At 35.6% G+C, this 24,548-nt stretch overlaps 1 protein-coding gene across 2 annotated transcripts; it reads right to left on the reverse strand.

Moving 5' to 3' along the window:
* Positions 1 to 1,503: 1,503 nt before the first annotated feature.
* LOC127968908 (UBA-like domain-containing protein 1) lies at positions 1,504 to 23,869 on the reverse strand. 2 transcript variants are annotated; one of them, XM_052570328.1, is made up of 8 exons: positions 23,449 to 23,869; positions 22,819 to 22,878; positions 11,297 to 11,304; positions 7,282 to 7,424; positions 6,729 to 6,860; positions 4,286 to 4,378; positions 2,978 to 3,110; positions 1,504 to 2,412 (listed from the first exon to the last, which is right to left on the reverse strand). In XM_052570328.1, exons 1-8 carry the CDS (start codon positions 23,554 to 23,556, stop codon positions 2,304 to 2,306), a joined length of 786 nt encoding a protein of 261 aa, XP_052426288.1. In that variant the 5' UTR covers positions 23,557 to 23,869; the 3' UTR covers positions 1,504 to 2,303. The 2 variants fall into 2 exon arrangements, with proteins under 2 accessions (XP_052426288.1, XP_052426287.1); XM_052570327.1 differs by lacking the exons at positions 1,504 to 2,412; positions 2,978 to 3,110; positions 4,286 to 4,378; ... (1 more) ...; positions 7,282 to 7,424; positions 11,297 to 11,304 and adding an exon at positions 14,552 to 16,185 and having other exon boundaries at positions 23,449 to 23,692.
* Positions 23,870 to 24,548: the final 679 nt, after the last annotated feature.

A 24,548-nucleotide genomic window follows, 5' to 3' on the forward strand; every position in this document is an offset into this window, starting at 1 on the left:
TTATGTTAGAAACCATTTATATTTCGAAAATATTGAGTTCATTTTAATCTTTCTAATTATCAAAGTAACCGAGAAAAAAACACACACAAAAAACACAGTTTTCTCAAAAAATATTAAGAGTTTTCAATATTGATAATCGTAAATAATTCTTGAGCGTCAAATCAGCATATTAAAATGATTTCTGAAAGATCATTTGACACTAAAAGACGAAAATTGACTGCTGGAAATTTAGCTTGGCGATTACAAGAATAAATGACATTTTAAAATACATGCTTTAAACTAAATGTTTTCTCTTAAATAAAGGCTTTTTATCTTGAAATGTCCGTTTCAAAATCACCTTTGATGATGTACTGGCTTCTATTAAGGCGAATGGCTTCTGTTTCTTTCCCGTGCTGTATGTTTGGTGAGCAGGTACAAAAAATTCAGCGAAAAGGGCAGATTTTTTTACGGCAGCAACAAATGCATGTGTACTGCCATTCACTGTAACACCAACAGTGATATATGTATGACAGGGAGTTCCACTTACTTTCCACTAATTGCAAAGTGCACAAAATACACAAAACCACATACAGTTGCTTTAAATTGTAATAATTGGATTGTAATGCAGCCTTAGTGAGAAGAATAGATTTAAAAAAAAAAAAAATTTAAATAGTCAAAATTGTTGAATGGTATTGTAGGTGGTTGAGGATCTTTCTGTTGAAAAATCTTCAATAAATTTGCATTTGCAGTCAATATATGAGTCCCATTCTCTGTTGGAGAGTAAAGCACTAACTTGCATTTTATATACAGTGCTGTACTGTATACAGTAGATGCAGGAGCATCAGAGCATCATTTCATTTATACCTCATCTAATTTGCATGGGGGCCTATTCTGGCTGAGCTCTAGAAACCCGTGGCTTGCGTTTTTGCCATTTAGGATGTCGAAGCTCAGCTCTTGCTCTGGTATAGATTTAGGATTCCTAGTTCCTTGTTTTCAGCATCGTCTGCTGCACTCATCTAGATGTCATGCTCTTTATCAAATATTGATGTATATTATGTATCAGTGGTGAAGACACTGGGTGATACTTACTGCCTCCTACGAACGTGCTCCAAAGCGGGAGCTCAATCATCATTTATATCACACCATACCATATGTTTTGCACATTGTGTATATATTTTAATGGATGTAATATATATTTTTATACATGTTTGGCGGATCCATGAGCTCTATTTTGTGAATAGTTTTGAAGATACGATTATATATACGCCATCACGTATCAGTGAAATTTGATGTATTGTGAAAATACTGTTGTAGAGGATGTTTTAGTCTCTTAAATATAGCAGAGGAATGACATGCAAAACTTGTCTCTTTGTTTATTGTTGTCATAAGAGACGCTGAAACTGTTGTTTTTATACTCTCAATATTTAATATTATACATATTTTCAAATGCTAACATTCCATGTATAATAGAAGGTTTCAAATACAAAAACAATCCATTGTTTTCATAGTGACATTTGATACAGTATTCTTCCTACAAACAGTTCTCCAGGCTCATTTCCATGACTATTACATGAATGCAAACTAGTATTTATAGAATCACAGATGTCACTCAAACTTGGTTATATCAATTTGGATATCCGGTTTAATTACACTGTCATATAAGATGTTGAATTGATAAACATATTCTGTTTCAATGGCTTGGAATGTTATCCAAATCATTGTTACTGTGTCCACATTTGTCATGACTGCAGCAAATTGTTATAATTTTTTTTTACTACATATAATATATATGAAAAATAGTACTTATAGTTGTATATATGTAATATAATAAGCCTACTATAAGTATTATTCCTCCATTTTGGAGGAACGTACATGTACTGCACTACATTTTAGAAGTTGTGAAACGAAGAAATAAAATTCAATTGATCCAAATGCAGGAGTGTACGGAGCGAGTCTAAACCACTGATTTGGTCAAATCTGATTCAGAATGAGCCAGAGGTACATGATTTGTTTACTTCTACAACCACTAGTCTTGACTATGATTCTATCACACTAAAGACATATTGGAAATGGTTGATACACGGCTGGACTAGTGGCCATTTGCTCAATATTAATGTAGCACAGTAGATCCTCTTACTCTTAGTCAATTATTATTTGCTTAACTTGACTATAGTTGAATTCATTTGTACAGTAGTTTCACCACATATCAAAGCCTACATGACTTCCCCAACACAGAGACAAGAATCCAGCTGCTCAGCTTTAAGCTCTTCTGGAGGTTTCCACAGGTGTGTTATTGCAGATCAATAAGTGTATTACTCTTTGCTTCAAATTCTGTTTACTGAACATATATCTTTGTGGCAGGATGGACACTTGTGGGTGACATCTTTGAAGCGGTTCATACAAAAGGGGACCAGGCAACATCCGGCCAGGCACCTGCCCCAGAAACAACAGAAGGTCAATGTAAATGCAAACTCAATACAACATGTACATGTGACCAATAATACAACAGTTCTGGTTCTCGAATCTGATTAGCCAAGTGAATCAATGGACTTTTTATTCAAAGCACTGATAAAATAAATAGTTAGCCAGAACTCTTTTCACTTACTCACTCTCATGTCTTTCTAAGCTTCCGTGACATGACGGCATGAGAGTGTGTAAATGATTACAATATGTTTGTTTTTTGAGAAAGGTATCCCTATCTTTACAAGCGAGTCATTGAATCATTCACTCGATTTGTATTATAGCATTCAGATATTCTGGAAAGCGTTGCTGATAGATGCACAATGTGTAATTAGGTTTCATCAAACTGTATGTTTTCAGCAATACTCTGGTTAAAAAGTAAATTGTTAACTTCTTGTTTACAGTTGTATTAAAGCAATATTACACTTGCAGTTGTCCTGTTGGTCTGAACATCAGCATGGTCATGATAACTTGCAATATTTGGAACAACAGCACTTTTGCTTGTGTGCGTATTGATTATTCACTACAGAGTACTTACCCTACCACAGATAAGAGACAGCAAAAGAGAAAGGCATTGCTGCCCAGTGTATAGTAGATCTCAGTTCTGACAGTCTTCTTGCAAGAAGGGCATTTTACTTTTGCTGGGGACATGGTGACATCGTCCAAGCTTACTACTGTCTCTGGGAAGGCGAAACACATTCATTTTGTTTATTCATTCAACATATATCAGTTCTATTGCGATCTAACCTGGACATTTGTCAATGGTTTTTGCCCCGCAACTTGTCAAGTTGTAAATATGTGCCATGTATGTAACAAACTGTTATTTTACCCGTGTTGTCCTCTTGCTGAGCAATGGTAGGAGGAATTGTCTCTGTAAAAGATATATAAAGTCGTCGTCTTTTGGATTGGAGCTTTTCCATTTGGTATGAAGAGTATATTATACAAGATAATTATAAGGATTAGTTCACTTTCAAACTAAAATTTCCCATGGCATCCAAGATGTTTGTCTTTCTTTCTTCAGTAGAAAAGAAATTAAGACATTCCAGGATTATTCTCATTATAGTGGACTTCAACAGCTACCAAACAGTTGAAGGTCAAAATGACAGTTTCAGTGCAGCTTCAAAGGGCTCTACATGATAGCAGATTAGGAATAAGGGTTTTATCTAGTGAAACGGAAAAAAAAAGTATATGGTTTGTAAACAGAAATGCTTGCCTTGCACATCCATGACTTCATGTAATACGTAATAGCGCTGAAAATTTCGAAACATGCAAAGACCAAGTCAAAAAATTTAAATACTTGTCATTGAACATACAACAACTTTTGAACATTCCTCTTCACGTGGTACTTCCGCCTACGTGAAGCATTAACTTTTCAACTGGATTATGTATTACGTGAAGTCATACATGCATCACAGAGCTTTTTTTTTTTCTTTTTTGAAAAAGAATGATAGTTGCACTAAATAAGACCCGTATTCCTCATCTGGTGTCATGTAGAGCCCTTTGAAGATGCACTGAAACTGTAATTTTGACCTTCAAACATTTGGTAGCCATTGAAGTCCACTATAAGGAGAATAATCCTGGAATGTTTTCATAAAAAAACCTTAATTTCTTTTTGACTGAAGAAAGAAAGACGTATACATCTTGGCTGACTTGGGGGTGAGTAAATTTATCTGAAAAAATTCATTTGAAAGTGAACTAATCTTTTACTGTTACGTTTGCAGCCTTCCTATATTAATTTATCTGTGTTTTCTAATTGAGAAATGGTTTCTTTAAGACAAATATATAGATATTTATTGGATTGGAGCATATATAATACAAGATTACATTTGCAACATTATTATTTCACCTGTTTTTTCCTCTTGAAGAGCAGTGGTAGGAGAAGTAGGTTCTGCAGTAACGGGGAGAACATAGAGCCCTTGGATTGGAGCTTGAATTGCATCTGTCACAGAAAGTATATCATACAATATAATACTGGATAATTAATGCTACATTAGCACACTTATGACTGAGAATGTCCCAGAAAAACCACAGTATCACAAAAAATATGGTTTCAATTCAGTTTGTATATATAAGAACGTTCGCTTTGACACATTTGGTTTAACAGCTCGTTCATGTCTCTGTACAGATTTTAGAAGGATCCCAGCGCAAGGAACAAGTGGATAGTTTATTTTTAATGGCATTTCGGATTATTTGCATGTTGTTTTGTAAACAAGGCACAGTGTCATGGAGAGTTAACAAAAACATTTGTTGAAAGATGAAATGGTACTAGATCTAGTCTTAGCCTCAGGTGTCACACCCATGGACCGTTGGCTAAACGTCTGATGCATATGGGACACAAAAGTGGAAACACTTCAGGAGTGTCGATGACGTCATTGGATTGGTTGAAATCTACAGGATTTTTGTGAGAAATGTTTGTCGCGTTCTTTAACGTTCCGCATAGAAACAAAGATACCATGGCAGCAAACCCCCCTCAAGAAAGAAGAAAGCCACCGTGTTTACAACTGTGATGATGAGTGATTATCAGGATCAACTAAATGCTGGATTTTCAGTTTGCGGCATAGAATCTTTAAAATACGTCAGAGGGATTTACACACCGGTCTGTTATTGTGGTGACATTTCCACGCCCTGAAACTTGACGATGAACGAAACGAACTATGATTGGTTGTTTTACATGTTGGTTAAATGGCCTCATGGGTGGGCCTTTGCCAGTGGATGCTGCCATGAATTCCACTAGATCTGACTGCAGCTGCATCACAAATCGTAAGTAAATGATCTACAATAATGCTTTGTCTGGAAATTATCATTTTATTTTGATTATGTTGTCAAAACACACTCGCAATATGGAGGTTTCCTATGCATTGATGTTAGCCAATCATAACAGCGGCTGATAACTGAGAAGCCTTAAAGAACATGCCCCTTAAAAACAAGTAATTTTAAAGAGGTTCAGAATGAGCGTTCAAAATAATAATTTTTCCACATATTTTATATTTTTATCCTTATTTATTTTATTTTTGTTGTGCAAAAAACTTTAACATTATAAAAATAAAATAAAAAACATGTTGTGACCCCTTTTAATAAATCGAAAATCTAAAAAACAGATTGGCAATTCAAATAATAGCAGATTTTTCACATTTTAAATTGGCACCAAAAACTGAAATGAAAAATGCACTTAAGCCATATATAAAAATGTTTGTTATTGTAAATAAATAATATTGATATCTTAAAAAGATTTTTGGTACATTTTTTTTTCTATATGTTGACATTTGGCTTTAAATTTTGTTATGCTATCATATGTGGAAATATTATACCATGTCTTTTACAAATAACCCTGTGTTAGTTTGTGCCCCATACATCCATACTTAAAGAAAAAAAGTGGTAATTAAATTCAGCTTTTTTGTGATTACATCAAAAGATGCTTTTAATTACAGTAAATTATGATTTAGTTTTTATTTTTATTTTTTAATTTAATACATTTTTTATAACTTTAATAAAATGAAATAAATAAGTATATAAAATCTAGTCTTCAAAAAAAAAAAAAAACTACCAGTAAAATGTTTTTGAACAGTGAGGTTTAATTTTTTTAAATGTTGAAATATTTTTGCTATTTTAAATAATAATTGTTTTCTATTTGTAATTTATTCCTGTGATCAAAGCTAAATTTCTAATATTCTGATTTTATGGTTGAGAAACTTTTTTTATTCAATTGAGTAAATTTTTTCAGGATTCTTTGATGAATGGAAAGATCCAAAGACCAGCATTTATATGAAATAAAAAGCTTTTGTAACATTATACCATCTACTATTCAAAAATTTCAAAATTTTACTGTTTTGCTATGACAATAAAGACAATAGTGTCAATTTACTGTTCAAAATTCAATGATTTCAGATGAAATTACCTGTGTTGTTCTCTTCTTATATTGGCCCATTTTACCTGAATGTTGTGCTGTGGCTCAAGAAAATACCTGCTGATACTCTAACTCTCATAGTCTGAAAACAGTTTTTTGCTTTACTTTTTGCCATTTAAAAATATATATAAATATTTAAGAGTCCCATGGTAATTTATAAAAATATCATTAGATCTCATGCATAGCTTATTTTATTGTATTATAAGTCATTTACCAAAACATGGTCCATATTAGCTGACTACACCCTATTTAAAATGTGAAATAATTTGAAATTTTACATTTTGTTAAAGTTCGTTTCTGCCTTTCGGTTTTGTTTTTGTGTGTGTATATGCATATGTGTGTGTGTGTGTCTTAAATATTTCTAATGTATAATGTAGAAACATGCCTTTGTCTGTGCTCTGTGTTGTCAAACATTGATTATTTTTCTGAACAAGATCCTTCTCTTTTTGCTCCAGTAGCTTCAACTCCTCCTCGATTCTGTCCAGTTCCGTAGGGCCCTCTTCATTTGCAAGGTATCCTAAAAAGACAGAAAAAAAGAAAAAAGAAAATGTAAAGCAACCAGATTATTGTTTGTAGTAACTAGTCAAATGTAAGCACGCAGATGGATTACAGTCAAGAGTGCAGTCATTGCCATTTGAATGCTCATTTCCTGGTAGTTGGAAGTCGGCAGGTCCTCGAAAGAATAATTGCGTTAAATTGTTTTGCATGTTTTATTGCGCAGTGAACTAACCAAATGTTGTTGCTCCTACTCTGAAGTCCACAGGGCCATCTGAGTCTAACAATATTTCCAGGGACCAATTGAATAATTCTTAACAACTAGTCTGACTAGTTCAAGCACTTTATGCCACAGTAATGTTTTAATTAAAGTAACTTTTATTTTTATTATTTAGAGTCCTTTCTTTAGCAATATCATGGGTGTATGAGTGTTATTCCATTACCCTCGATTCTGTTGTTCTTCTTTTGGATCTCCTGTAGGAACTGAAGACGGTTTTGCAGCTGTTGTCGTCTGAAGAGGATGTTACTCAGGTCTGAGGCATCTTCATCCTTTTCAGAGCCCTGTGGCAGCTCTGAGGTCACAGTACTATAGTACATAGTGACAGCACATTGCCCTATAGAAGAAATTACATGGATCTTTACAACCTTATATGTAGACATATAGACTACCTTTTGGCCGTGTAAATAAAGGTGTGGTCATTCGCGAAATTTCACAGGTACAGTAAATTCGACCGCACTTCAAAACTGCAAATCCCTACAGTTCTTCACGTACAACAGTCTGTGGTTTAGGTCGCAGGTGGGTGAAAGTGATCTGGGTTTCCGTATTACTTACCCATAAAATGTGGTGTGATCTAAATTGAAGCCACAATTATAGACAAACACTATCTGATTAAACTAATTTAAAAATATACTTTGCGTATTTTTTAGAAATTAATCACAGCATAGGGTGGAGAAAGTAAGTGAAACATTGAAGCAAAAAAAAGATTTTATGCACAGCCCTCTTTAGGTTATACCGCAGCATCTTAATTGACTTATGGTCAGGACTAAAGACTTATGCTTTAGGCCATTGTCTTGGTACAACACCCAACGACCATCACAAACATTTTTTTCTTGATAGACTTTTGTATTCATTCATCCTTTCATGATTGGAAAGTGTCCTAACAGGCTGGCCCTGAAGCAGCAAGGCAGTGTCAATCCATAATGATCCTTCTACCATTCTTCATATTAGGTTTTGGAGTTGGTTTGCTCTAAACAGTGTTGTGCATTTTCTCCACAAAACATTTTCCCAAAAGCATTGTGAAAAGTCCAGGTGGGCCTGTTTTAGTGTTTTTTCCCCCCAGTGATTTCTGATAGTATGCATGCAGAAAGACTTCAGCAGTTTGTAGAGACTTCAGCAGGTCCTTTGCTCTTTTCCTCTCACTTCTTTCAGGATTGTCGACTGTGTTCTTAGAGATTTAATTGGGCAGGTCACCTATGCGACCCACACTTTGAATCTCATTTGTTAGTTTAGTCAGATTGTGTCCGTCTATAATTGGGAGTTATATTTAGATCAGACCACATTTTATGAGTAATAAATGCAGAAATCCAAACATTTACAGTCACACGTAGCCACGCTTAACTGATTTTTTTTATATTAAAAACCATTTGACCATAAGGATTCTGCTTAAGTGTTTTCAGATAAATACAAATTGTGCCTGTGTAATAAATTCTTTACAAAACTTATAGTTAGGACCAGAGAGGAAATAAAAGCAGCCAACATGTGCTGAACATGCATGTGAAGTCCTACAAAACTCTCATGAAGGTGACTTTTTTGAGTAATGCATAATTCTTGTCTTAGTTTTCATTATTGCTTTACTAATATTCTAAAACGTTGAAAATAATGAACAGCCTATATGTCTATCGAAACATGTTTATCTAAACGATTTTTCTATTACACAGGTGTGATAGTGATAGTTCACTTGAATATATCGCTGACTGGACATAGACAAATAAAGCTTTGAAATCTAGTGATAGGCTACTTGGTTATTTTATTAAGGGGAAATTTGCTTTTGCCAAACAAATATCCTGTGAGCTCTTCAATCCAATTTCCATTGAATTTCTTTTTGGCTCTGTTGATGTAGATAGCATTTTAATTCTGAAGTGTGCACGTAATCCAAGCTTGCTAATCATTGCACACATGCTCAACTGGGCAAACTCCACGATGTCTCTAGAATTGACAGTAACAAGAAAATTGGAAATAACATTTTGATCTTGTGGACAAAACATTGTGTAATTTTTTAATTAACTATTGATATTCTACTGACCTCAGTTCTCGCCATTAATGTCAGATACAATGTTTGACATTTGAACAATGTTAAAAACAAAGTTAGAAAAAGTTGTAAAAAAATTTCAAACACATTATTTCCACATTTTTTTAGGTAAATAATAAAAAAGAATTTGCCTAAAGAAAACGTGTGCCAGATATTCAAGCAATCCAAATGCATGAAATTGTTTAAGAATGTTTGGTCATTTCTGTGCATCACTGCATTGTACATTTATGTGTGTTACTTGTTCAGTTTTTAGTGTTTCAGGCAACATTTATGATGGACATAAAGCCCATTTAAATGATAGAAAAAACATTGTCAATGAACATACACTGTTTAATCTATAAATCATGGGTACATCACATTACCTATAGGCACTAGGATGCTGTTTGTTTCGGCGAGTCAGAGTCCCGCTCCAGTCCTGGAAATGATGACAGTTTGAAGAATTGATCAGAGAATGATCAGTTTACTCAATATTTTTTTAATTCCTGTAGCAGTCCTTGCTTAGCAGTTCTCCTCATGCTGGAGTATTTTGCAGTCTTTGAATATTTCCCCATAATCTCTTATGCCTCATCGCTGTGAATGTCAATCAAAAAAGATTAGATGACAATAAAAAAAAAAAGAATAATGAAGAAAAACTTAGAAAGCTTCACAGTGAATGCCACCCAGCCCTTCAAAAAATATTCACCGCCACCAACATCTTTCACCGTTTCTGTTTGTGGGAATTAAACACGCCAATATACAATTTCCATATTGGTTTGAATACATTTTCATAATCAAATTTGCAGTAAGGGGTGACGTTCTGACTGTACACTGGTTTGGATGTGTGTGTAGGAAATGTTTAGTGCTTGTTTCAGAATGGAACATGAAGATGCTCAGAGATAAATACCACTTCCTTAATATATTTTTATGTACGTCTGAGTCAGGTTTAAAACCTTTTTTTATATATATACGGAATGGTAAGAAAAATTATCAGCATCATGGCATTATTTATGTTTAGGTTATAACATTTATTTTTTTATTGGTTAATTTTAATTCACCTTTATTAGAACACACTTTCAAAAGGATTCAAAAGGATGCTGGCTAAAACACTTCCATGATCCTTTGCTGTCGGTCACCTCTAGAGGACAGACTTTCACAGTAACAGAGTGGACTGTAGCATGAGGAGCTGTTCTGGACCACGGATGTCATCGATTTAGCCAATTTGACCTTGAAGAAGATTGAAAATAAATGAAATTCATATACAATTAAGGTCTACTTTAGAGGCAGTTAATGGTGTGGCCAGATTTACTAGAATATTCTAGTTTAGAGAAATGTGTCTAACTGTTATTATATTATCATTGATGTACTATAGCTTTTGTTAATATTTTGAATTAGATATTTATTTTTTCATTTTCATTTTACTTTTCATAAGTTTTTGTAATTTCTATTCTTTTTATATATATATATATATATATATATATATATATATATATATATATATATATATATATATATATATATATATATATATATATATATATATATATATATATATATATATATATATATATATATATATATATATATGAAGAGTTCAGATGCAAAAGCCTCTAAATGCCATCTGAAATTTTCATCTAAAATTAGGAATTTTTTCAGGCTCCTATATTTATGTTCACTTATTTCACTTTAATAGCCTGGAAAAGGACCTGCACATTGCCATTAAAGTAAAATGACTCAACCTAAGCATAGGCGCTTGATAAAAACCCTAATTTTAGATGAAAATTTCAGATGGCATTTAGAGGTTTTTGCATCTGAACTCTTCATATATATATATATATATATATATATATATATATATATGCCTATATTGTAAGTTTTAGTAATATTATAGTAATAATGTGAAGTTTTAGTTTTTAGTTCGATATTAAAGAAAATGGAAATTATTGCTTTGGCAGCTAGCTGAAATAAAGTACTTCTCTTATATTTGATTATATTTAAGCTGAGGGACGTGTGTCCAAACATGTCCGCTGGTGCTCATTGAGCATGTCTGTGGAACATTGAGAGGCACTTCCTGTTTGAGAGTGAGCAGCTGGAGTTGAGCCGTGAGTAATGAGAGGGGAATGAAAGCCTGATACATGAGAGTCGGACAGCACTGCTGAAAAACCAGTAGAACCCTTCTCCCTTTTTGCCACCTCCACTTTTTGTCTCCCTTTTGCTCTTTTTCCCTCTGATCCATCGATTTTTTTTTTCCAGCTCTCTCTCTGTTCTATCTATAGAATTGCACAATATGTCACAGACAGAATAGGACGTCCAATCTCTGCTGCAGGCACATGTGCCAAACGTGATCTGGGATGATGACACCACTGGGGGGCGGTGCTTGAACAGGCAATGGGATGAAGTGGGGTGGGAGGGGCAAAGGAAAGGGGCTAAAATAGTGAACAAAGGAACAGAAAGAAGCCTATAAATATTGTTATGCTCAAAGTTGCTGCAGGCTTAATCAATCAGCCTTTGGTGTTGATAAAGTCATTGTATTATGAAATTATACTAAAAATCATCTCACTTGAACTGAACCCAGTGGGGCATAATGGTACGTTCATTTGTGTTTTTTGTTCAAAATCAAATTCAGATTTGATTATAAAAACAGTTCATAGCAACAAATAGACTTTGCAGCTTAAAGAAGGCAGAGAGTGTGGAATCACTGCAGATAGTGTTGTGAGCGAGTCGGTTCGTGCATGTGCGTATATGCACACATGTAGCCTAAAGGAAGAGAGCGGACAAATCAGATCTTCTATAAGCAGAGAGATATAAAGATATCTGCTTGTGCTTGCAGTTTGTAGTCTGACCAAACACAAACTCATACCAGCTGGACTGTGTGGATAGCAAGCAGACACTCTTGAGATACACAAGAGTGTTCCTGTAGATCAAACAGAAGAGCATGGCACTAACAATACAAAGGTCATATGTTTGAGTCCCAGTAAATCCATAAAATGATTAACAACAATGTATTGAATGCAATAAAGGCACTTTGTATAAAGGCATCTACCAAGTGCATAAATGCAAATGTTAAAGGCTATCACTTTTTATTACATAATGGGAGTGTGGCACTGCTTGATGCTTCTGTTCTTTTTTTTAATTTTCTGTTTGGCTTCATTCTCATTTCATTTCAAGTTACATTTATGATTAGTGGGTTTTTTTATCTTATATATCCATTTTTTGTGTCTTTCAAACATAAATGTTTTGGGCTCCGGGGACTTATTCAGCATTGTTGTTAGTTTAGCTTACGCAGATGAAGTTTTGTTCAAACTGTTTTACTAAAAATTACTTTAAAGCATCACATGCATTGTGTGTTAAAATCTACTAATCAGTCATGTTTTGCAACAAAGTTTTCTAGCTCAAGTGTGTATATGAATTCCAGCTTGTTTCAAGACATTTCTAATGTTACAAACTGTTCTTTTTCATTCCAAAAAAAAATGCTGTTCTTTTGAACTTTTTATTCATCAAAGAATATTTTAAATGTGTGACATTTTTAAGCAACTGTTTTCAACAATGATAATAATAATAAAAATGATTGAGCACCATTATTTTTTTGATATTAGGGTAATGGCAGCTGAAAATTCAGCTTTGCCATCACAGGAATAAATTATATTTTAAAACATATAAAATGGTAAATTATTTCATTGAAGTCATAATATATTAACATATTAGATGGACAGACATATAGACACAGACAGACCGATAGATAGATAGATAGATTTTTACTATCTTTTTGTGCCACCAACCAATCACCACCATGATGTCATATTCCTGCGGTTTCAGAGAGATTAGTCACATAAAATTACAGCACAAGTGTGTGAAAGAAAGCACCCAGAACTGACTGCCGTGAGCAAAAAAAAAATAAAAAATAAAAATCCCAACAGGAAGGTCAGGAGAAGAGGACACACTTTGAGCTTCCAGGTGGGCCACTGAGCTGAAGGGGTGTAGGTGTTAATGCAGAAATTAGATCTCTCACTCTCCATATCCTGCTGACTCATGCCCACCCGTTCATTCCAGCCCAAACTGTAGCAGACGTCTCCTGACAGGCTCCTGGAGTGGCAGTGTGAGTCATCTGATATCAAACCTTTTCTGATTCATTAAGCTCCTACGGCCCCTCCCCTACCTCATCCCAAACCTTACCGCAAACTCCTTTTCAAAATGCAGCACGATGTTTGCACTTAGTAGGAAGACATCTGCGCTGTCCTTCTCCCCTGCTATGCAGAACATTGTGCCAGCGGTAACGTGGGAACAGAACAGAGAGCAGGCGACCATTTCAGAGGCCAACATCGAGACGAGAGTGGTGTGCTGTTATATTTGACTACAGATCAAATTCAGAGGATCGCTGCAGTGTGAAGGCCCAGGCCAACCTGGCACTCCACAGCACCGTGCATGCTAACGGCAGTTTACTTGGCAAAGTTTTGGTTTCCAAGTCACGCCCCGAAAAACATACCAACACAGAGAACAGTAGCGCTGTGATGAAGCGGACGAGAGGGCGGAAGCAGATTCAAGCTCTCTCTCTCTCTCATGTGTTTGATTTGGAGGTGAAACAAGGACATCCAACCTGAGAACCTGCTGACCTCTGGAGCGGCTCTGCATTAACCAGACAATAAATACCTGCTGGACGTTTATGTCTTCTATCATTTATTTGAATATAAACTCACTGAAAATCCAAATAACCTTAAACACTTTCTTAATCAGTTTTTTTATTTTATCTTTTATTTTTTTTATTATTCTTTACTTGTTTTTTTAAACAAGACAAATTTGCATAATATTTTTAAAAAGAAAACTTGCCAAGACTGCATTTATATGATTACAATTCTATATTGTAATATATATTAAACTGTCATTAATTCCTGTTTTCAGCAGCATTAGACAGTTGTACGGGTTAATATTTTTGTGAAAAAGTCTACTTTCTTCTTCTTCAGGGTACTTTGGTGAATAGAAAATTCTAAAGTCAAGCATTTATCAGAAATATTTTGTAACATCATACTTTATTGTCACGTTTGATCAATTGAACAAATGTTTGCTCATACTAGTTTTACAGACCCCAAACTTTTGAAGACTAGTGTAGGTAGTTCATAATACTAATTATGAAATAGTAATGAAACATAACACTAAATAAAACTTTTTTTTTTTTTTTTTTTTTGCTCTGACCTAATGGATTTAAAGTCAGTTTATAATGTTATGATGATTTGAGTTTTAAGAGTAAAGAGGAAATAAATTTTTCTCATATATCCGTCTCAAAATCCTCACTTCAGTCTCACTTTAATTTCTATTAGCATAAAGAATGATAATTCCACAATTATAATTATTGTATATTAAAATTTTGTATAAACTGACATGTACAGTTACAGTACATCAACAACAAGTCTCTACTGAAGAACAAATCACACCATAGGACATACAATATTTATTTAGGAACACAAACAATGATAAGTTAATTATCAGGTAGTCCACAAATATTGTGGGAATGGTATCAATACAGTCAAACAGGGGAAAACATACATGGAAAACCCTTTGGGAACAAGCGACCCAAAAGAAAAGCTTGAGCAGAAATAGTTGCAAGTGGAAAATAAGACAAAGTAAATATTAAAATGACTAACAGCATTCCTTTTTGAAAATGGTTTTCATAAAATGAGAAATTCAACTTCTTTTTTTTTTTTCACCAACAGATTTATCATTTTTATGTCGATAGAAAAAGCAAACTGAGACAGAATTGCAACTTGAATTGGAGTTCCCATCCTCTTTCTAAAACTGGAAATGAGACAGAATTCCCGAAAAGCATTCATGTACAATTCCCCCTAAAAGCAAGAAACTACAAAATATGATATACATATGAATACGTCATGCAAAGTGGCAAGTCTGCTTACAAACATGTTGAATAGTAGTCTGGTTTAATGTAACTTTAGCGCCATGGATTTACTCTCCTCCGCTAAGAAACAACAGTCTGATAAACCAGCTAACCAGCTCCCCCCAAAACAGATTGAAAAAAAAAACTAGGAGCCATGATTATAAAATATCTAAATCTTTCAGAATCAATTTTCAGAACAATCTTTGAGGACATCAGTGAGTTACTGCGTAATGGGTGAAGCAAAGCATCCTGGAAAATCCGGTTCGAGTTCGAAAAAAGGGTGTTCAACTAGTGAGATTCCCTGATTGGCTGAGTAGAGTCAGGTGACCAGTGAGGTACGAAAAAAAGTCCCATAATCCAATGGGGAGAGAAAATGTAAGTCCGATACACAATGTTTGAGTGTGCAAGGCTCACACACTGTACACATGAATGCTTGCATTGAATACTAGTAAGTTAAAAAACGCAAAAACAGATCGCTAATCCACATGCAACGTCAACTCTCGTCTTGCATAAAGAACACCAGATAAAAGAATAAAAAGTAAAATGTGAGAAAAGTTGCTGCCTTAGATGCTAGATGTCCATCTTTGAGAAAATACCAGAAATAATCCACGGGCGCAATGATCATAGTCCCATATACGTTTAACTACTCTTTTATTATAGAAAAAACTTGGTAAATTTCACTTGCTCTCTTTCTTAGTAATACAATGTGCGCTTGTTTCTTTATTTCTCTTATTACCTTCGTGTTGGCTATCGCTCCGCTTCTGTAAATGTCCATGTTGCTTGGTTATTCTTGGTGTAGCTCTCTCCCTCTCCATGTCTGGTGAGTGAGAGAGAAAAAACGACCCTCCCCTGACCCTCGCTCCGTGTAGTCCAGGCCCTCATCTCTCGGCCTCCATGGCGACGCTGGCCTTCTGTTCAGTTGCCGCTTGCTGGTTGACAGCCGAGGGCCAGCCTGGGGGCGGGTGGGCTTGTTGGGGGGAAGGCCCTTGAGTCCATAAGCCCTGCTGGTTGGGCACGGGTCCGGTCATGCCCCAGCTGACTGGAGGTGGAGGGGGCGAGGTGGCCATGCTGGCACTGCTGCTGCTGTTGAAGCTTTCCGAGGCTTTGAGGCGCGAGAACATGGTGAGGGCGTCTGGGAAGTTTGGTGGCGTTGCCGGCGTGTTTGCGGGGGTGCACATCTAAAAAACAAAACAGATGGACAATCACAACTGTGTTCTTGAATAATGCACATCATTTATCATTTTCTATCACTTTTTGGTGTCAGTAAGATGTCTAATGTGTTTGAAAGAAGTCTCTTATGTTAAATATGGCTGTATTTATTTATTTGATCAAAAACATTCAAATAGCAAAAGTTACTTTAAATTGTAATGCAGGCTATTTTTTTTTGTAACATTACAAATGTATTTACTGTCACTTTTTTATCAGTTTAATAGGTCCTAGCTGAATAAAAGTATTCATTTATTTCAAAATTACCCTAGTAAAAGGTAATATATTAAAAAACATTTATTTCATTCTAAGCACAGATTAAATCTATTCATGTATTTACTTACATGTCGCTTGAGACTTACTGATGTAAAAATTATAATTAAACTTTTATGGAGTACTACTTGTGTACAATGCACATTTCTTAATATTAAGCCTAAAATATGTTGTAATATCACTACTGATGATGATTATATGACCTTTGAGTAATATCGGCGTTTAAATGCGAGATATTTCTAATTTAGCAGACTTTAAGTATACCAGGTTATATAATAAAAAGTACAATTACAGTATATTTTACTACGTACATAAATATGTCAGTCTATTTGTAGTATACTTAAAATAAAATAAATGTATTTCAAATGCATTTCATTTGAACAGTAGTGTAGCAGTTTGTCTTGTCACTCTTTAATTAAAATAAATAAATAAATCAAATATTGTGCTCTCTAAAATCATTCTCATTGATTTCATGATATTCCCCTCATTCATGTATTTGTATCATATAGAGGCCCCTTTTTCATACTTCCCTAACTTTCAACACATCTTTAACATTCCTAACTAATAAAACCCATTTTAAACCGTATGACGAGCAGCTAAAACATTTTAGTGGCAAAATGTAATTCTGCCAAGTGGTCCCAGCAGATCATTCCAACATTCCCTCCCTTCCTTCACATTCTCTCAGCCGGTGTTGACTGGTGCTCTTCTAACAGTTCAACTTCCTGTTTCTCATCTCTGCCCTGGCATCACCCGCTCTGCCTTCCTCTGTGTGCCGTTCAGCCTCTCCATTACTTCTGTGACCTCCCCATTGTCCTCTCTGAACTCATTGTCCTCTGTCCGCAGCAAATCGCGCATTTACAGAGGTACACAATAGGCCCCATGAGAGCACCCCCGCCATCCTGCCATGTTTTCGGCGGCAGGACAACATCACCAAAAATAAACAACTTTTCAAAGGTCGCCACAAATCTGCACAAGGCAGCAATCTTGGGGTTGAATTGGGACTAATATGTGGGGTAAATCTAAGAAATTCTGTCAATGAAAGCTGAAATGAATGGACAGCATTACATTGGGATACTTCCTAGTGTGCCCTTGCACAGGTATGAGAAACATGTCCATATTGTCTTACTGCAACATCCAGTCAGCAACCTTAAATACTGCCGCTTGCAGTTTTTATTGACCCACCCGAAAGGATATCTCTCCGAAACCCACCACAATCACCACATCGTGGCTGGTCAAAAGTCTCAAATGGACTTCCGTGTCCCTAGATGCCTTTGAATTCACAAGAGTGTTTACAACAGGAAGTCAGAGGGATTAAAAAAACAGCTATGAAACTGTTGGGGAGAGTCGTATAAAATGGCATCCAGTAATGCATCACCCAGCTGGACAGCTGCTGCAGATGTGGAGAAGACGACGGTCAGTGGCTTAACAAGGCTGTCAAACCGAGAGCAGATGCATCTGCAGATCTTCCATAATTCAGAAACATTGACAGTGTGCTTCAAGGGGTGCGGTGAACATAACAAACGTGCTCCGGCCGACAGCTGGGTTGCTATGGAAATATTTTGGTTGTGAGGACAGATCTGTTGATTAGAAATGAGGTCAGAGTTGGCGTGGAAAAGCAGAACCTGCGGTGCACAGCCCAGTCCACTTTGTTATAATTCCTTTTTGTTCGTTACATTTGATTAACTTGGAAACCCAGTGAATGTTTAAACCTTTTCTCTCTTTCTTTCTTTTTTAGACACACCCCTTGTCTTCCATTGGTCGGTCAAAAAGATAACCCAGCCCCACACTCACTGCTGGTCTGGATTCTCAAACAAAGAATGTTTAGATAGCACTACACAATGTAAAGGCTGTAAAATAGGGCGCAAATGTACTGTGTTAATATGAAGGAACTGCATATGATTTTTTCACAGATGTTTTACCCATATTTTGAATTATGCATTGCATCATGTTGATTCTTTCTCTTACAGTGTACAAACCCAGAGTGGTTTTACTTTATAACCTACAAATGGCTTACTTATCTCTTCATATTACATTGAAATCAGAAAAAGTATGAAAAAACAAATCAACTTCTACTACCCAACGCTTTTGAGTAGTTTCTTTCTATTAAAACGAGACCAACAGTGCAACAATTTTTCAGCCGCCTCAGATCCAGAAGCATTTTTCCCAAAGGAATTTAAAAAAGTTACTAACTAAAGACATGAACCAAACCAACCTGCTATAAGGTAAACCACACATATTACACGTTTTGAAAATCAGCCAAAACACAAAAGCCACAAGACTGCAAGAAAGAATTGCCACTCCATTAAGCATAAACAGCATACAATTGACAGCATAAAGCTTGTTCCTCTTTACTTTTGTTCAATGAGCCAGGCTGTTCCATTCCACAAACAAGCAGATTCTCCTCCATTGGAAAGAGCTAGAAATATATAGCATAAAAACAAAGGAAAGCTTTCGAATTCCTTTGAACTAAAACTGTGATGCAATTCATTTCTTGTGCATAGCATGGAAGTTGTAGTACAACTGCTGTTTTGCATCCTCCACATGCATGTCTACATGACTCAGGGCTGGAATTATGGAAAGTGAACACACTGTGGCAGATGGTGCATGAAATATAATGATAAGGTTTGTAATGAGATAATTGACGGTTGACTGCAGCGTTCCATTGTAACACAAAACTGTATAACACTGTCTGATCTGCTGTACGCGTATCTGTGAGCCTCTGAGAAAATGGAGATGCTGCGCGTTGTCACCAAGCAGGCAGACAATGCCTTTAGGAGGTGCTTTGATTTTGATAACAGTAATTTATAATCACATACTGCAGAGATGCAGAGTTTTTTTCTGATCTCTGCACTCTATTATGCTGTGTTTATGTAGGTTTAAGTGTTTACACATATGTGAAAAAAATGATCTCCCAGTTTAAGGCTTGATTATCAACCTGAGTGTAACTGTACAGAGGGATTTCAGTACAAAACAACAGGCATGTATTGTCTACAAAAAGGCTAATTTCACAATGAAACAAGACTTGATTTATAATGGGGTGCATGTTTAAATCAAGGACACAGCGGTTAATATTGGCTGCAGTTTCCTCTGCCAACTGATTGTGCAGTGATTGTAAACAAGCAAAAGTTGTTCAATCATAACAGTTTAAATGTCGTCCAACTGAAAGAAATCTTTGAGGGTTATGACCGCTATCCAAGAGCATTTTTTCGTAATAAAAATAAATAAATCTGTTCTTCTGTATTGTAACCTACATCAGAGTGTAACAGCTTATTAAAAAGGAAAGAAAAATAAAAATAACCTATGCATCATTTGACTGGATTTTGAGGTTTTAGCATAGCACTCAACAGGAGTTGGCATAATTGGAAGATCGAGGTCAAAATGTAAAAAAAATGAATATGAATTGTTCATAATAAGATTTATAACATGATTTTAGAAAATAGGGTAAATACTATAAAAACTGTGATAACTAAATTAGCATTCACACCATACTATAAGTGTACACTGCGTGTCGTCAATTGCTTTAAATGCCCCAGCAGCTCTTTAAAGATGGGAGGATTCTGGATGGCTGTCAGTGACAGAAAATTGGTTCCAACAATATCATTTTTTCTGTGCCATCAACACTACAGTATAGCTGTGCTGTGAACATGCAGCTCACAGAATAAGAATGATTCTTAACATTTCTGTAATAGTTATTGTCCTTGGTGTGAATGGGCCTTAAATAATCTAACATACCATATATATTGTCAGAAGTCATATTATATAACTGAAGCTTGTTGAATGAAACATTTCTCCTTTTTTTTCAGATACTTCACAAACTGTAGGTCTGCCAGCTGATACCGTGGCTTTAAATGAGCATACAGTTTTATCCAAAGCGACTGATGAACATCACGAGCGGTTTATCATTCAAGAGACAATGCACAGTCCCGCAGTGACAAGCTTCAAGAGTGTGTCAGCACAAATTGTGATTTCAGTTAAATGCTCACAAAATAGCCTGCTTTCCTAGCATTGCTTCCGATGAGTAATCGGAAAGGCTATTTTGATTATAGAAGAACATGATGTGATATGTTTTTGAATAGATGTTACAAACATTTACCTTTGGGGATTGAATTCTGCCGGGGGCTAAAATCATCTACCAGCCGAGGCAATCTGGGCCATGCTTACCAGTTAAACCCATGTGCACTGCACGGTTCTTCACGCTCACAGCATACTGGGAAACATTGCTTGTAAATGTGGTTTACTCTTTCTGAACCCAACCACAAAATCAGCTCAAGGCCAAAAACTCAAATATAATCATTGTTTCAGAGTGAAATACTTTGTATACACTGCCTTTGATGAGACATTCCGGTGTTTATTGACTTCTCAGCCTGTGTTTTGTCCTTAGAATGTTTCACACAGATTGTTCCACTTCCCCAATTCACAGTCTTGACAAGAGAGAACATCTGCTCGTTTTTATAGCTACAGAGACTGTAAGGTCATCAAGATAAGGAGCTTCACGCCATGATCCCTTTAATCAAACTGTCAGTTAACTGCAATAAAGTCCTGTCATTACTCTAACCTTTCCCCGGCACCCCTCTCTGTAAGGTACAGGAGAATTAAAACACTGCCAACTCTTTCTTAGGTCACACCCTGGAACAAACCACAGTTAAAGTTACCAGAACTTGTGCCCCTCCTTCTCAGCCCCAATGCCAGGAAAAGAGACTTTTCTACCCTTTGTGTGTTAAATCCTGTATTAATTACTTTACTTTAACCGTAGAATAACTTACCATGTTACTAAGGCTACTCTTTTTACTTCATGCATGGTCAGAGCTTCACTGGACAGAATACAAAAGTGTATTTCTCAAAATGTGGAAATTGTGCTCCGTATAAAACATTATTCTTTGGTAATGAAAATTAAGTGTGATGTCTGAATCCTGAATATAAACCAATGAGGGAATCCTGAATATAAACCAATGAGGGAAGCATGCTAGTCTGCTGACTCTTTCATGCACGTATGACTTCAGTCAATCAGAATAAGTGTGCTAGTGCAGGGGAAACTGTAGTGCAAACTCAATTGCATTCAACAAAATCACACCTCTGCTTCTTGTGCTTTCACCTGGATCTTTTTAAACTGTGATGCAGTGGGCAAACTACTCTGTGTTCAGCGATAAACAATGATCTGTAGGTACTTTTATGCTTCAGCAAAACCATTTATGGCCCATATACTCACATCAATAAACCTCAAACAGACACAAACATGGGGTGAACTGCAATGTTTAACTGAACATTATCATTTCTGTTTTAGCAACACATTTATTTATTTTAATTCCCACTTTTTATATTTTGCCATTTTTCTAGACATATAGGATTAGCTTTGAATTTTTTTTATACTTCAGATTCAGACAGATTCACTAATGAATATTTTTGACAATTTTATAACTGTTTAACAGATTAATTGAAAAAAACTCCAAAAGACTCCAAATAATAAATCACCCACAATTCACAACAGCATTATCTATGAGATTAAATATATTTAATATCAAACAATAACTGTAACTGTAATAATAACTGTTTTTTTAAGTCTGAATAACACAATTTCAATAGTTAACACAAATTAATGAAAAATAAAGCATAATATAACAACAAACATTTATTAATTTTACAAATTAATGTTAATTTCAGCATTTACTAATACATTATTAAAATCAAAAGTTATTACCGGACATTATTTACCGGACCTGGGCTAACAATGAATGAACAGTTGTATTTTTTTAAGTAATGTTAACACAGATTATTAAATAGTAACGAATTAATTGCAAAATGTTAGTTATAGTAAATCCATGAACTAAAATGAACTAATGGGATCTTATTGTAAAGTGTTAAGGATATGCCCAGGAAAACAAGAGACAGTGGGGTGTTCCAGAACTCCGTCATCATCATGCACATACCATGTACCTCTTTTTCATAAAGGAATTATTAAACACTAGTCCTGTTCAAAAAGAGACTTGCTTATTGCTTGACCAGTGGTAGCCCACATTCGTGATACTTTCAGTATAAATAAAAATAAAAATAAATAATGGCCGCAACAATGAAATACTGCCTACCTCGGCACACTACAGTGATAACACTGAACACAGCGCCCGTGTGTGTGTGTGTGTGTGTGTGTGTGTGTTTATTTCTGGAAGCCCCGTCTCTCCGCAACATGGCCGACACTATGGCTACAGCTTTACATTGTTATTGTTTCAGCCACGATGTAAACGGAACACGTATATAGTCACATAACAGACGCGTGTAATAAAAAAAAAAGTAACATTTAATAAACATTTATAAACAGAGGTGACGGCTTTCATACTCACCATTTGATGATGGTGACCGTAAGGGATATTTGTCTCTTGAAAGAAGGCACTAAGGGCTGTCTGTGAGTGAGAGATCATAACACAGCATTACCACGCATGCGGTTTAATAATATTCAAACATATTTATACCTCGCTAGACTGGAAAACTGTCGGAGTTTCACTTATTTTAGAGAGCTGAGAATGGCTGCAGGATTTAGGCTGATCTAAACAAAATAATAAAAGCACAACATTTGTATCAGTGTTGAACTCTGTGGAGTGTAATCTGTCTGCGGTCATCTTCATTGCAGAACAGCATTGGAAGATCGTACAGTGTGGCATGGGGAAGGATTATAGTATTTAATCTGGAGTAAACTCTAATTGGATAGTAGTCTCTGATGAGCTTATCGCAATCGCTATACTATAGAGATGCATTTTAGTGCCGTTTTATTCCTAAATAAAGCATATGCAGACGACATTAACAGATTTTAAATGTCCAAGAAGGGGACACTGAAACATGTCTCGGTCATTGTTATTATTTATTATTAAGCAGTGGCAACCAGACACTCGACAGAAAGAGAATGCAATGCAGCACATAAACAATGCACTAGCGTAGGCATGCATAGTGTGTTCTACATTGCGCTTTAACGTTACCTCAAACTGCCAATGTGCCGCTTGCAGAAGCTGTTTCGCTTGGTCTGCGGCACATCCAGCTGTCAGGACGAACTGGTTTATCATAACTTGATGTTTGAGTTCATCCATATTCGCTGGTGTTTGTTTCCAAGCCACGAACAATAGTGTTTTACCCTGGATCGGATTTTTGAGATTTAGCCTCTCCGCTTTTCTCTTTCAGTCGTCCACCATTACAGCCGGTTGAACAAACACAAATATTTACTGTAGGAGCGCTGGTGTAACGAGCACCACATGATTGACATCATGGAGCAGCCAATCAGAGCGGGGCGGAGGCCATGGGAATTGTATGCGTCGGGATTCCACGTTTGTTGTGTTTCTGATGACAGTGCATTAGTTTGATGTATATGTTGAAGCATTCCAGATCGACATTGACGATTTTGCTTATACAATTTGACAATATCCAATCTTAAAGAAAGAAAAGGCATATATAAACTACGCGACAAGAATAGCAGGGTGTGTTTAAGTTGCTCTTTAAACGCCGAAACTACATATCCCACCATGCAACGCTTTGTTTGTTAGGTTCTAGAAGGCAGAATTTATGAATGACGGTCGATCCTGTCCAATTCCCATTCGAGCTATGCCACTACCTTCCCAAATATGGTAAACAAATCTTCCAACACCAATTATAAATCACTAGCATCTTAACAGAATACCCCCTGATGTACTTTAGCGCAGTCCTTTGTAGTAATAATAAGCATATGACGACAAGTTTTACATTACGTTTCTTTCACTTTTAATAACTGCGTTACTGCGCTTGGTGAAATTATGATTTGACTACAAAAAAGCATCACGTCTTAAACACATATACGGAATAACAGTATTCGTAACGATAACAATATATAGTAACAATATGTAATTATTTTGTCGTGCTCGATCCATATATGATATGAATTTGTTTGTTATAATATTAGATTTCAAACAATATCATTTTTATAATCGATACGGGAATTTATTCACCTTGTAAATCATAAACATAACTAATTGTATGTCCATGATAATTGATTAAAAATAATTTTAGTGCAGAAATTAATGTTTCTTTTAAGCTTTTTATGGTGTGGTTT

The sequence above is a fragment of the Carassius gibelio genome, chromosome B12 (assembly GCF_023724105.1).
Source record: "Carassius gibelio isolate Cgi1373 ecotype wild population from Czech Republic chromosome B12, carGib1.2-hapl.c, whole genome shotgun sequence".
Taxonomy (NCBI): domain Eukaryota; kingdom Metazoa; phylum Chordata; class Actinopteri; order Cypriniformes; family Cyprinidae; genus Carassius; species Carassius gibelio.

Bases quoted from the DNA above. Each gene is read 5' to 3' on its own strand.
- LOC127968908 (XM_052570328.1), bottom strand. From the start codon at position 23,556: ATGGATGAACTCAAACATCAAGTTATGATAAACCAGTTCGTCCTGACA. The intron at 4,379-6,728 runs GCATGTTTCTAC...TTTCTGTGACAG, and splicing joins AACACAGAGCACAGACAAAG to ATGCAATTCAAGCTCCAATC. The intron at 3,111-4,285 runs GTGAAATAATAA...CAGAGACAGTAG, and splicing joins TCTTCAAGAGGAAAAAACAG to TAAGCTTGGACGATGTCACC.